Source organism: Gnatocerus cornutus, chromosome 9 (genome assembly GCF_029298725.1).
Source record: "Gnatocerus cornutus isolate USDA-ARS CGAHR chromosome 9, icGnaCorn1.1, whole genome shotgun sequence".
Taxonomy (NCBI): domain Eukaryota; kingdom Metazoa; phylum Arthropoda; class Insecta; order Coleoptera; family Tenebrionidae; genus Gnatocerus; species Gnatocerus cornutus.
In genome coordinates this window covers 7,154,962-7,167,996 of record NC_142241.1, presented here as the reverse complement: position 1 = coordinate 7,167,996, position 13,035 = coordinate 7,154,962, and the positions used below count along the sequence as shown (strand labels likewise).

At 43.8% G+C, this 13,035-nt stretch overlaps 3 protein-coding genes across 3 annotated transcripts; 2 read left to right on the top strand and 1 right to left on the bottom strand.

The window, feature by feature from the left end:
• Positions 1-105: 105 nt before the first annotated feature.
• Snm1 (DNA cross-link repair protein snm1) lies at positions 106-1,733 on the bottom strand. Its single transcript, XM_088044748.1, has 2 exons — positions 1,445-1,733; positions 106-1,330 (listed from the first exon to the last, which is right to left on the bottom strand). The coding sequence occupies exons 1-2, from the start codon at positions 1,495-1,497 to the stop codon at positions 220-222; spliced, it is 1,164 nt and encodes a 387-aa protein (XP_087900874.1). The 5' UTR covers positions 1,498-1,733; the 3' UTR covers positions 106-219.
• On the top strand, positions 1,726-6,270 carry LOC148168365 (uncharacterized). Its single transcript, XM_088044744.1, has 2 exons — positions 1,726-1,816; positions 2,811-6,270. Exon 2 carries the CDS (start codon positions 2,843-2,845, stop codon positions 5,915-5,917), a length of 3,075 nt encoding a protein of 1,024 aa, XP_087900870.1. The 5' UTR covers positions 1,726-1,816; positions 2,811-2,842; the 3' UTR covers positions 5,918-6,270.
• Positions 6,271-6,615: 345 nt separating this feature from the next.
• Cdc50 (cell cycle control protein 50A) lies at positions 6,616-8,415 on the top strand. Its single transcript, XM_088044749.1, has 4 exons — positions 6,616-6,802; positions 7,107-7,943; positions 7,991-8,156; positions 8,203-8,415. Exons 1-4 carry the CDS (start codon positions 6,757-6,759, stop codon positions 8,243-8,245), a joined length of 1,092 nt encoding a protein of 363 aa, XP_087900875.1. The 5' UTR covers positions 6,616-6,756; the 3' UTR covers positions 8,246-8,415.
• Positions 8,416-13,035: the final 4,620 nt, after the last annotated feature.

Here is a 13,035-nt window from a genome sequence, read left to right as displayed (position 1 = left end):
TTTTAGCTTTTTTAGCTTGTTTACAAGTTTATAGCTCTGTTTTACTTTGCAGAACTTTAAATTACTGAAACCGACTGTATTGCTGGTTGCATAAATAATTTAAAGTAAATTTATTTATAATTTTATTTTCTACAAAATATACAAAAGTGATTAGTACGTATAAAAATACATCTTGAAATAACAATTAAAAATACATCTTTAAACAACAATTACATCTTGTCAAACATTGGCCCCCCTTGGAGGCGAATCCAAAATACTTTTCTCAAAATCTGTCAAGCCCTCGCCTTTCTCTTCAGTCCCTCTCTTGTTCTCTTCAATCGGAAAAAGCTTTACCTTCTTTCTTTTCGGCCCCTCCTTCACCAAAAACCCTTCGATATTTTTCACGATCTCGTCATTAACAGCAGCACTAGCATGTAAAACGTTAGCCTGTACCCTCTTGGGTTTAAGGAATTTCAACAGTGCCGCTCCTTCTTCGAACGATGCATGCGTTGAATAGCACACAAAATGATTGTTCTGTTGGTTTTCACTAATCCCATTCTGGAGATTTTCACTTTTCCAACGAAACGCTGAAACTTTGATGGTTTTTATCTTGTAGGCGATAGTGTTACAACAGATAACGCTGTAATGACTCCCGCAAGCGCTATGTATCTGTGTCTTATCTAGGCGCGTTACCGCGTTATCTAGCTCTGGAACTCGACTATAAAACTCGAAGATCTCCCGATTGACATGTATCGGCATCTTGAGTTTCTTGTAGATCTCGATGAAGAGATACTCGTAACCGTATTTCGCTGGAGCGTTAAGAGCCACCACGTGTTGAGGACTCCTTGAAATCCACTCGCTGATTATGTTGCAAACCTCATCAAGACTCTCGTTGCGTGAAGGGAATTTTTCGTATTTTTTTAAAAAGAAAGTTGTGTCCAAGTAGACGGCGTGAATGTTCTTTTTGTTGCCCATGGAGTCATAAAAAGCCCGAAATTTTGGGAAATCAGTAGGATTGATCCTGTAGTCCCCTGTATACAGGATGTTGCAGGCAGACTCGAAAAGGAACATCACAGATCCTGGACAGTGTCCTGCAGGGATTGGGGTTACAGCCACACTCCGATTTGCCAAAGTGAGGGTGGTGGAAAAGTGGAATTCTAACTCTACCAAGTTGTTGGCTATAACTGGGTAGGTTTTCTTGAGGATTTCTGCAGAGACGTGGGATAGGTATATAAAGCGACCTGTTGAGACGAGGTTTTTCTGGAAATTGGGGTTGTCGAGGCCTTGCATATGGTCAATGTGGCAGTGGGAGAGGAAGAAGGCGACAGCGTCAAAGTTGTCGCCATCGAACCTGTAAAAACCACATTTTTTGCGATAAAAGTCGCGCAATATTCTTGATATTCTTTTTTTCAATTATTATTACATAAAATTGCAGAAAATTAAGTGTTCGTGTTGGTTCTTATACCTGTCGATGCTAATTTCGGGTAACTCTTCAATTTTCCCGCCGAAAGTGCTCATTTTCAAACTTCGCGCGCTCCCCCTAGCGGAAGCGCGTCGTTGTTTTGGCGGTTGTTGTGTAGGTTATTTTGTCGTTAACCTAATTTTCGTAGGGCTTTCAATTGAGGCCCTAAATTAGTGCCACCCCCCCAGTGATCACCTCTTTGTGCCACCTACAAAATCCGGTGAAATTCGAGAGTTCCGCCGTCTCCAGTTCCGTGCCGCCGTTGCACCACAACACCAAACGACAAATCAAGCAGCCATTGCTCATTGCAAGTGAAGGTCGACGCTGCGTTTGTAAAGCTTGGTTAGGTTGTCATTTTTCGCCGTAAAAACCGATGTAAGTATTAATTTTAAGCGTTTTTTGAGTTCGCTTTGTGGTTTGGAAGTGATATTGAAGGTTAGTTTTGGGGTTAGAGCAGTTGTCGTAGTGAAATTGGGCCGTGATGTAATTGCCGTTTTCCTTTCTTTCCTTCGAGATTGGTATGCAATGGACGTTTATAGCACGCAGTTGTGGATAATTTGATAGCGTTTTGAGTACGGTAGATTTGCGGGGCTTTGGAAATGGGTGGAAATCGATCGCGAAGGCTTGAAAAACGACAATGTTTACGTTTTTTGAAATTGTAAACTGTGCTAACCTCAATTAAGCATAACCTCACTTGTCAAATTTGTTTAACCTCAACGGGAGACGCGTTTGAGGGGTTACAAACAAAAAGGACAAAGAATCGAATTTATACGACTCCAAGGCCTTGCTGCCTCCGCAGCGTCAGAAATGCTCCAATTTCACCAATCTCTGGTAATGAGTTCGATACTCTCCAATTGATTTATGGCAGTAGCGGCGTCACAATTACGCTTAAACCAATATTTGCATTTATTATTATGAAAAATGAGGTTTTGCTGTTGTGGCAAGTCAATTGTTGACTGCAATGACGTCATTTTGTTGCTCTGCTAAAAATGTCAACTTGGGCGTTTAATTTATTTCGCGGTTTCTAGTAAACCAAACAATTGACGACCGGTTGTCAGGAGCCGCGGCAGTAATTTTCGTTACATCATTACGTAATGTTGGCAATAATGACCTCGAGACCCAAAATAAAAAAAAAATCTTTCAAGAATTCAAGTTGTTATTAAACAAATTTAGAACCACATTCAGGACTCACAGTCAATAAATCCAATTCATTCTTATTTTATAACACGTTTAAGTCGTAATTTTGTAGATCTTTTACAGAATTTCATAATTTTCGTTTTATGCGTAAAAAAGAGACATATTCACAACAACACAAAAGTATTACAAAAACCGCGTCCTTTTCAATAATATTTTTGTTTTTTTTTTCCAGACTTTTAACAATTATGTCTAAGCTCGGCAACAATGGAAGATAATTTCGCGTTGGCTTGGGAAGACTCCGCCGCCGTCGTCCAAGGCGAAGAAGTCATCTGCAGCATCGAAAATGAGATCCTCCCCGCAGAAAGCGAGGAGTTCACTGGTGTCCAACAGACCGAAGAAGAAGAAGAAGAAATTCCTCTGACTGAAACAATTCCCGAACCCGAAGGTAACATCGTGTACATAACCGAAGACAATGTCCTCGTCATGCAACCAACCCACGCGGTTAACTTCCAAGAGCAGTTCATGGAAGTTGCCGAAGCGGTTTCTGAAGAAGTCACTGAAGAAGTAACAGAAGAAGTTTTAACAGAACAATGGGATGAAAGTTGTCCGCAAGAGATCGTGGTGGGGTCTGAAGAAGCGGTGGGAAATGAAGAACAAGCCAATGAAGATTTTGATATTCCGTTGCCGACGGATCAGGATGAATATACAGCGTCTAGGCCGTATCCGTGCGATTTTTGTAGTCGGAGGTTTAGGAAGAAGGCGAATTTGATGAATCATATGGTGGCTCATCAGACGGATCGGCCACACGGGTGTAATTTATGCGGGGTTAGGTATATAAGAAAATGTGATTTGATGAATCATCTCAAAATTCATGCTTATATTCCGGAAACGGATGGTTTGGAGGAAGAAGACGTCCAGCAATTGGATGAGTCAGATGGGGAGAAGAGAACGAAAAGAAAACAGTTCCCAAGGAGGAAGAAATCAAAGATTAAGGAAGAGTATGATTCGTACGAAGGAGATGATACAGTGGCCTCTAGTTCAAGGTCTTATAATTATGTTGATGAAGATATGCGTCTTATGGAGGCTATGGAGAACAACGTCAAAGGCGACTATGCTGACTACAGTGACTACATGGCTGATAACCAGTCTGTGGAAGTTCGGTACCCCATTACAGACCCCCGCAAACCATTCGTTTGCCAACATTGCGGAGTAGGTTTTGCCAGAGAGAAAGCTCTAGCTTCACATGCGCGCATCCACGGTGGTGATAGCCCCTTTGAGTGTCAAAAGTGTGGCGAGATGTTCTGGGATATAGCTCTGATGCGCGAGCACTTGCGCAGTAAACATGGTGACATCGAAGACTTTGACGAAGATGAAGATGAAGACTATTCCGAAGAAGACACGAAATATGGTACTTTCTATTGCTCGACTTGCGGATTGTCTTTCCATCGTCAAGACAACTTGAAGCGGCACCAGAGGGTTCACATCAAAGAAGAGTATATTAACGATCACGAGTTTGGTCATATCTGCAACGTTTGCGGGGAGTCTTTTCCTGAAGCTTTAGATTTACTCGCTCATGCAGAAGTTCATGCGAGAGGTTCGGAGCATCGTTGTATGATCTGTGGAGAGGTTTGCACTGATGATCAAGCTGTTGCTGCTCATGTTCAGTCTAAGCATGGCAAGAACCTTCCTGCTAACACGTGTATGTTGTGCGGACGCACGTGTAAAGATCGACGTACGTTATTGAAGCATTCTTGGGAACACTCCAAAGAGAAGAGTTTTGCATGTTCCAAATGCGCTAAGACGTTCCATAATAAGGCTAGATTGAAGCGCCACATGCTGTCTCACAGAAACAAGATCGTATCATGTGATGTCTGTGGCGAAGAGTTTCCTGACGGACGATCACTAATGAACCACAGACACAGCCATAGTAGTCTCACCGGGCGACAATTTCCTTGTAGAGAATGCGGGAAAACGTTTGGATCAAGAAGTTCCCAACAGATTCACATAAGGATTCATACAGGGGAGCGGCCTTATGGGTGTCGTTTCTGCTGGAAGGCATTCGCCGATGGTGGCACTTTAAGAAAGCATGAGAGGATTCATACAGGGGAAAAACCCTATGCTTGCGCTGTATGTCCACGAGCTTTTAACCAAAGAGTGGTTCTTCGCGAGCACATCCGTTCACACCATTCGGGTCCCGATCCGAAATACACTCACAGCGTCACTCCTTATTGTTGCTCGGTCTGTTCGGACATGTTTGCAACATCACAAGATCTGATCGTTCACTTGATTCATCATTGTGATCTAAACACGGCTATGAAGAGGCAACCCCAAGTGGGTCCTAGGAAATATAAACGGAGGAGGAAACTAAAACCTCACGAGTTGGAAATGATATCGAATAAAGCAGATGATGATGTAGAAGACGAGGAGGAACAACCTCATTACACCGATTCAGAAGAGGAAAGAGAGCTTCGGAAAAAAAACAAACAGAAAAACAAAAAAAGCTCCCCGAAACCTTCGCTCAACGAATCTTACACAGATTTATACAACAGCTGTTCTTCAGCAATAGAAAACATCAATTCCATTGTCAATTCCAAACCAGCATCTAAATCTAAGAGGAAGATAAAAGCGGAACCTGCCGTTCCATCGCGACCGAAAATGATACACACTCAAAAAACTCGAGTTCCTGTAGAAACAGGAGAAGATGGGAAAGTTCGACACAAGACAAAGACTTTAGTCACACGGACACAACCAACTGAGCTGAAATCAGCAACTGGAGAACGAATCCGACCAAGAACTAAAAACGTCAGTTACCACATCCTCAACACTGATAAACTGCCTTTGGCGACGTTCCCCGATGACGACACCGAACAAGCCGTCAATAGTCTCCTTAAGGAAGATCAGCTAAATGACCAAACCAACGGTGTGGTCTACATGGATCAGAGTGACCCACCACCGGACGTAGCTTCCGAACAAATCGTTGAAACAGAAGATGATAATGGACCGGTGCCAACGAACATCATCAAAGTCACACCGTCGCAGTTAAAGCTACGCCCAGGTCGTACCATTATTGGACCAGGGAGTAAAGTAGTCAGATTGGTCAAAGGTGGTATGATCATCACTAAAAATAAGAAGATGGAACCAGAAAACATCCTCCCGGATATTGAATCTAGCAAGGATGACGAAATGAAGATTAAACAGGAACTTGTAGATCCTAGTCCACTCCACGAGTTGGCTGAGCTATCGATGCAACATGCGCAAAACATGTTCAAGTGTGAAATGTGCAGTGCTGTTTTTGACGATAGAGCCAAACTTTTAGATCACGTGCCCATACATATTTGATTGTAAATACGTTCTATTGAGTTTTGTACGATGTTCGGTCGATTGTCAAAATTATTTTTTTATGATGGGTCGATGGGGAGAGAAGAATTGAGTTTGGACTGGACGAGCGTTTGAATCCTTTTAACTATGGATATATTTTTGTATTATTTTCTATGAGGAAATAACTTCTTCAGTGACACATTTTTAATACCTATTTTTTCGTTAAGTAATTGCATAATACTGTAGCTGACTAAGATGTATTTTAACCTCTTTGTAACGATTTTACTAGATTTTATGTATATAAAATAGATGCACTAGATATAGACACTGTAAGTTGTATGTTATTGATGGAAATAAATCTTTGGTTAGGCAAATATTGTGTTTACATGACCAAGAAAATTTCAAGGCCTTTCGGTTATTTGCATATTTGCAGTTCTGTTGTAGGTCGATCTGGAGCGGCAGTATATGCTAACGTAATTCAATTTACAAGGCTTTATTAGACACAGGTTATTTTATCCGTGATAGTAATTGCATAATTTTTTAAATAAAAATTATTTCGGAACAAATTTCTTAAAGTTGGTTGCGAGTATCACGTAATATCGTTACCTACGTATGCTGCATTAAACATGTCATGCCTATAATTACGATGGTGTTTATCCTATGAGACACTTTTATTGATTTAGCAAAAAGATTAAAGGATTTCCACCAAAATTCAAAAATCCCACTTCCTTGTGTTGGCTGCCATGATTTTTGACATTTCCTCAGCCATCAATTAAACGTCAATCAATTCGGGGGTAGTTTTTCGCGTAAAGCCCAACGAACGTTGGGAGAAGTGACCTGTTTTGATTGTGAGGGCGAAAATGGCACACGACGGCACCGAGACACCCAAGACTAAGAAGCCATCAGGTAATTATGACATTTCAAGGGTAAGACATTTAGCAGCGAAACCGCCCCTTGTTATTGATCTGGTTCGATAAAAAATGATACATAGTAAGTAAATTGATGAGAAATTGCCATGTGTTGCGTTTAAGGTCAACAACATAGCAATTTTCCTCAACTACAAAGACTGAGAAATAATTAAATTACAATGATTTATTATTCATAAAGTAAGATAAGGTTGGATGTTGTGGTTAGTTGTAGTGAGACGATGATGGGAGGATATTGTATGTTTACTGTTGCTGAGATTACGTGTATTTTTGGTATGTTTCAGACAGTGCTTTCAAGCAGCAACGTTTGCCAGCCTGGCAGCCAATTTTGACTGCAGGCACCGTCTTGCCCACGTTTTTTGTCATCGGCATTGCTTTTATTCCTGTGGGAATAGGCCTCCTGTATTTCTCAGATGAAGTCAAAGAACTTGTAATTGATTACACCAACTGCAACCAAACTCTGGACAATCCTGAGGGAAATTACAGCATTACAGACAACCTGTGTGCTGATATAATCGCCAACAATTCAAGCTCTCCTTGTAACTGTACCATCCCCTTCAAGCTAGACTCTGATTTCAAAGGAAAAGTCTACATGTATTATGGTTTGAGTAACTTTTACCAGAATCACAGACGTTACGTAAAGTCTCGTGATGACTACCAACTCTTGGGACACCTAGATCAGGAACCCTCCACCGATTGCGCTCCTTTTGCGAAAACCAAAGACAATAAACCTATTGCTCCATGTGGGGCCATTGCGAACTCCCTCTTCAGCGATGTTCTGACTCTAAAACGCAAGGAAAACAGAGCGTGGATTGACGTTACTTTAATAAGACGCGGCATAGCGTGGGATTCCGATAAAAACATCAAGTTTAGGAACCCCCCAGGTGACTTAAAAGAGGCTTTTAAGAACTACGACAAACCCATTGCTTGGAAAAGGAATATCTGGGAATTGGACTCTGAATATCCAGATAACAATGGTTTTCAAAATGAGGATCTTATAGTTTGGATGCGAACTGCAGCATTGCCAACTTTCAGAAAACTCTACAGGAAAATAGATCACAACCAAGATGGGTACAAAGATGGTCTTCTTAAAGGCGAATATATGCTTAAAGTGGAATATTGTAAATGACCCAAATTTCTATGACATTTTTCTAATATCTGTTTGTAGCTTACAATGTTTTGCCCTTTGATGGTACAAAACGTATGATTCTGAGCACAACATCTCTGATTGGTGGAAAAAATCCCTTTCTGGGCATCGCCTACATCGTAGTGGGCTGTGTATGCTTACTCCTAGGCATTGTACTTTTATTCATCCATATTAAATGCGGGAAAAGGTAACGAAAAGCGCCATCAATAATGTAAATAATAATTCCATTCTAGCACAAGCGAAATGATTAATGTCAATCCGAGGACAAACTACTAAACATTCCTAGTATTAGACACGAGGGGCCTTACTTCGTTCTCACCGCTATTTATTTTAAGTTGGTAACGCTAGATGTAAGTTTAATTGTGATAAACGTACAAGAAGAATTTTTTTATTGCAAGTTGTATATTTTTAGTCGTTAATTCGTAATAAATGTGACGTATAAGAAATTCATTTGATGTAATCCCCAAAAAAAAAGAGTTTAGTCTGCCGTCCGCGTCGGTGCTTCCACTCAGAAAAAAAAAACTGACAAAACCTGCACTGCCATTTATCTTGATCAGAAGAGCAAGCTGCGTCATTTTCTGTTTTTGTTTGTTTTTCACGGAGAAACAGTTTTGAATTGGGTAATTACGTTTCATTTTAGTTTTTGTTTGTATTGGCGAGGTTGGTAGCCCTGCTCCCCTCACTTCACTTCATCCCTCAATCACTTGAAAAACAATGTGTGTTGAGAAAATTACTGTTTTATGGCCTTTGTTGAAAGCATCCACGTTAATTTACGGCCTTCACAGCTCGTTAAATATGTTTTTATTTAATTTTGTGTTGCTTGTTCGGTTGGTAGGGTGGTTGGTTACCAGAGTACGCCACTGTCGTTCAACAATGTGGCAGCACCGTCTCGCTGCCAACCAGAAGACAAGAAGTTACCAAACTAGACGAAGGACACGATCGGCTTTGGTGGTGTTAAAATCAACCCCAGTTTTGCCGTCCTTTTTCAGAGAGACAGCACGTGGTAATCTCGTGGCGTGATACTTGTTTGCCTGCATCTTGTTTTGTTTTAGTATTAAATAATTGTTTTAATTTAGCGAGTTTTATTCCTCACGCGACCTAACCCGTTAAATTGGTGACCCCGATAACTCTCGCGCGGATCTACAGAAGTACGATTTTTCTTTTTCGGTGTTTACTAACAAAAGCCACGCCACATCCGCCATGGCGACCGGAAGCGGCCCAGAAGACCGACCCAACGAGGAGCAAATCGAGGTTGAAGAGCTGAAAAATGTTCACATTCCGCCGTTCTGGCGAGTGAACCCCGAGATGTGGTTTGCCCAAATTGATGCACAATTCAGAGTTAATAAGATAACGAGCGACACAACTAAATATTACGCCCTGGTCGCCCGCCTAGAGAGCGATGTCCTCCAGTCCGTCGCTGACCTCGTCCGGAAACCGCCAAATACGGAAAAATACCAAGCCCTGAAGACAAGAATCATTTATTGTTTCAGAGACTCGGATGATAAACAGCTGCATCGGCTGTTAACTGAGATGGACCTCGGCGACAAGAAGCCGTCGCAACTACTTTTGGAAATGCGTGCAGCCGCAGGAGAGCGTTTGAGCGATGAGGTGCTCAAAAGCCTATGGCTTCATCGGTTGCCCCAGACGGTCCAAGCCATCTTATCAACCAACGCGACGCTAAACCTGGAGGAAATAGCCACAATGGCCGACAAAATTTTAGAAGTTTCCCCACGCGCTAGCATTTGCGCCATTAGCCCATCCAAACCCAAGGAGGTTACAATCGGGCAGGCAATTGCAGATGCCTTGACGCCATTACTGCAACAGGTCAAAGAACTGACCACCACAGTGGAAGAATTGAAACGTTCCCGCCATCACCACAATGGCCGACGCAACGGCGAACAGAGGTGGCGCTCCAAGTCGCGCAATCGCGAAAAATCGGCAACACGCAGCGCTCACTCCGCCGAGTACTGCTATTACCACCAGCGTTTCGGCGCACGCGCGCGCAAATGCGAGCCCCCATGTGCCTACGCGGGGAATTCAAAAAACGAGTAGGAAGTGCCGGCGTCGCGGCACTGGTATCCCTCAACCCCCACACCACGAGACTTTTTGTGCGAGACAGAGACACCCAGGTGTGGTTTCTCGTCGACACCGGGTCAGAAGTGTGTGTGTTTCCGCGAAAATTAGTGCCCGGTAACCACAAACTCCATGGACAGCAACTTTACGCCGCCAACAACTCAACCATTAAGACTTTCGGACGGGTGAAGTTAAATTTAGATTTAGGACTTAAAAAAACTTTTCAGTGGCAGTTTATCGTGGCTGACGTCGCCAAACCCATCATTGGGGCAGACTTTTTGGAACATTTTAACCTAGTAGTAGATGTGCGCGGCAAAACTCTTAAAGACAATGCAACAAACATTTGCAGCCACGCCAAACGCATGGGCGTGAATGTATTTGCAATCCAGAAAAGTCCACCAAATATGATAACTAAAGTAGTTCGCAAATTGCAGGAACTAGCGCGCGCTACCAGAGCCTCAGCCCCCAAACATTCGGTAGTCCACCGAATTGTCACCACGCACGGACCGCCCACAAAATGCCGCCCCCGACGTCTCCCAACCGACAAACTGCAAGTGGCACGTACACTTTTCGAAGAGATGGTCAAAGAAGGCATCGCGAGACCCTCGAAGAGCGATTGGTCCTCGCCGCTTCACCTGGTGCCCAAGAAACAACCCGGCGAGTGGCGACCTTGCGGCGACTTCAGGGCTCTAAACGCTCGCACCGTGCCAGACCAATACCCAATCCCTCATCTCGAAGACTTTGCCCAGTCTCTCGCGGGTAAGTCGATCTTCTCGACACTGGACTTAATTCGTGCATATCACCAGATCCCGATTCACCCTGCGGACGTTCGAAAAACGGCAATCACAACACCCTTTGGAATGTTTGAATTTCCGAAGATGTGCTTCGGATTACGCAACGCAGCACAGACGTTTCAACGTTTTATGGACGAAGTTCTGCGAGGTCTCGACTTCTGCTACGTTTACATCGACGACGTACTCGTAGCGTCCACGTCAGAAGAGGAACACATTCAACACCTCGAACTTCTAATAAAACGATTCACCTCATACGGCATCGCCGTGAACGTCGAAAAATGCCAGATCGCGCAGCCCGAAGTCACCTTTTTGGGTTTTAAGGTTAACCAAAATGGCATTCAACCACCAAACGAGAAGGTCAACATTATAAGGGCAATCAAAGAACCCAGAACTATAAGAGAACTGCGGAGATTCCTGGGGATGGTGAACTTTTATAGACGGTGCATCCCAAAAGCCGCCAGCATCATGGCACCACTCACGGCGCTACTGAAGGGCCCCAAAACCAAAGAGAAGACCCCAGTTCCGTGGTCGGATGAAGCGAGACGAGCTTTCGGCGAGGTCAAAGAGGCACTCGCGACCACAACTGCTCTTGCCCATCCAGTATTAAACGCCCCTCTGGCTATCGTTGTCGACGCGTCCAACACAGCGATCGGGGGAGTTTTACAACAAAAAACAGACAACCAGTGGCAGCCATTAGCTTTTTTTTCACAAAAGCTAAACAGTACGCAAGAAAAGTATAGCGCTTACGACCGCGAGCTGCTGGCAATCTATGAAAGTGTGAAGAAATTTAGGCACCAGATTGAGGGCAGATCTTGCAGCATTCTAACAGATCACAAGCCAATAACTTTTGCGTTCCAGCAGAAGCTAGACAAATGCTCCCCACGTCAGTTTCGATACCTAGACTTCATCGGGCAGTTTACAACCGACCTGAGGCACATCCGGGGAACTGACAACGTCGTAGCTGACACACTCTCGCGCCTTGAAGCTATTAGTTGCCCACAACCCATCAGTTACGTCGAGATCAGCAGAGCCCAAGATACAGATCAAGAACTGCAAGATTTGCTAAAAAACCCCCAAAAAACCGAGTTAAGGCTTAAAAAACTACTCGCACCAGACTCAACGGCGCAAGTCTACTGCGATATCAAGAAATTGGTACGGCCATACATCCCTCGCCCCCTGAGAAAACGCATTTTCGATAGTTTACACCACATGGCCCATCCAGGCATCAGAGCGACAACCAAATTGGTGGCAGACCGCTATGTGTGGCCCAGTATGCATAACGATGTTCGCAAGTGGACTAGAACATGCATCTCTTGCCAAAAATCCAAAGTCGGTCAACACAACAGGAGTGCATTAAGCTCACTGCAGAGTCCGGAGAACAGATTTACAGACATAAACATAGATATTGTCGGACCTTTACCCGAGTCGGATGGCTATTCTTATTGTCTGACCATCATAGATAGATTCACTTGCTGGACTGAAGCCATCCCTCTGCGAGACATACGGGCAGAAACGGTCGCAGAGGCCCTGTATTCTAATTGGATCGCACGATTCGGCGCTCCCAGCAAAATCATCACAGATAGGGGCCGACAATTCGAATGCTCCTTGTTTATGGCGTTGGCACGAATCATGGGTAGCAAGGTGTGTCACACGACAGCGTACCATCCACAGTGTAATGGGAAAATCGAGAGGTGGCACCGAACCTTAAAAAACGCACTGAAAGCCCATACCAATCCACAGTGGACCAGAGTCCTACCAACAGTCCTCCTCGGACTGCGTTGCGTCGTGCGAGAAGACTCCAAGACGACGCCAGCAGAGATGGTTTACGGTCGTACTATTAGACTCCCTGGCGAATTTATCGAAAGTAATGCAACGCCTGAAATTTCACCGAACGAGTTCGTCACTCGACTTCGACGAGCCATGGACGCGGTGAAACCAATTCCGGATTCGAGCCACACCAAACGCAAAACATTTGTCAACCCTCACATGGATAAGACCACTCATGTTTTTATTCGCAACGACGCTGTTCGTCGACCCCTGCAGAGCGCCTACGACGGACCGTATAGAGTGTTATCCAGGACAGACAAATACTTCACGGTGGAAGTCAACAATAAAGAACAAACAGTTTCCATAGATCGACTGAAACCGGCATTTTTACTGCATGAACCAGCCCTAACGGATCACAATTATGCAAAGAAG

Coding starts and splice junctions, on each gene's coding strand:
- Snm1 (XM_088044748.1), bottom strand. CDS start 1,497: ATGAGCACTTTCGGCGGGAAAATTGAAGAGTTACCCGAAATTAGCATC. Junction 1,331..1,444: donor CCCGAAATTAGCATCGACAG/GTATAAGAACCA, acceptor TGGTTTTTACAG/GTTCGATGGCGACAACTTTG.
- LOC148168365 (XM_088044744.1), top strand. CDS start 2,843: ATGGAAGATAATTTCGCGTTGGCTTGGGAAGACTCCGCCGCCGTCGTC.
- Cdc50 (XM_088044749.1), top strand. CDS start 6,757: ATGGCACACGACGGCACCGAGACACCCAAGACTAAGAAGCCATCAG. Junction 7,944..7,990: donor TATGCTTAAAGTGGAATATT/GTAAATGACCCA, acceptor ATCTGTTTGTAG/CTTACAATGTTTTGCCCTTT. Junction 8,157..8,202: donor CATATTAAATGCGGGAAAAG/GTAACGAAAAGC, acceptor ATTCCATTCTAG/CACAAGCGAAATGATTAATG.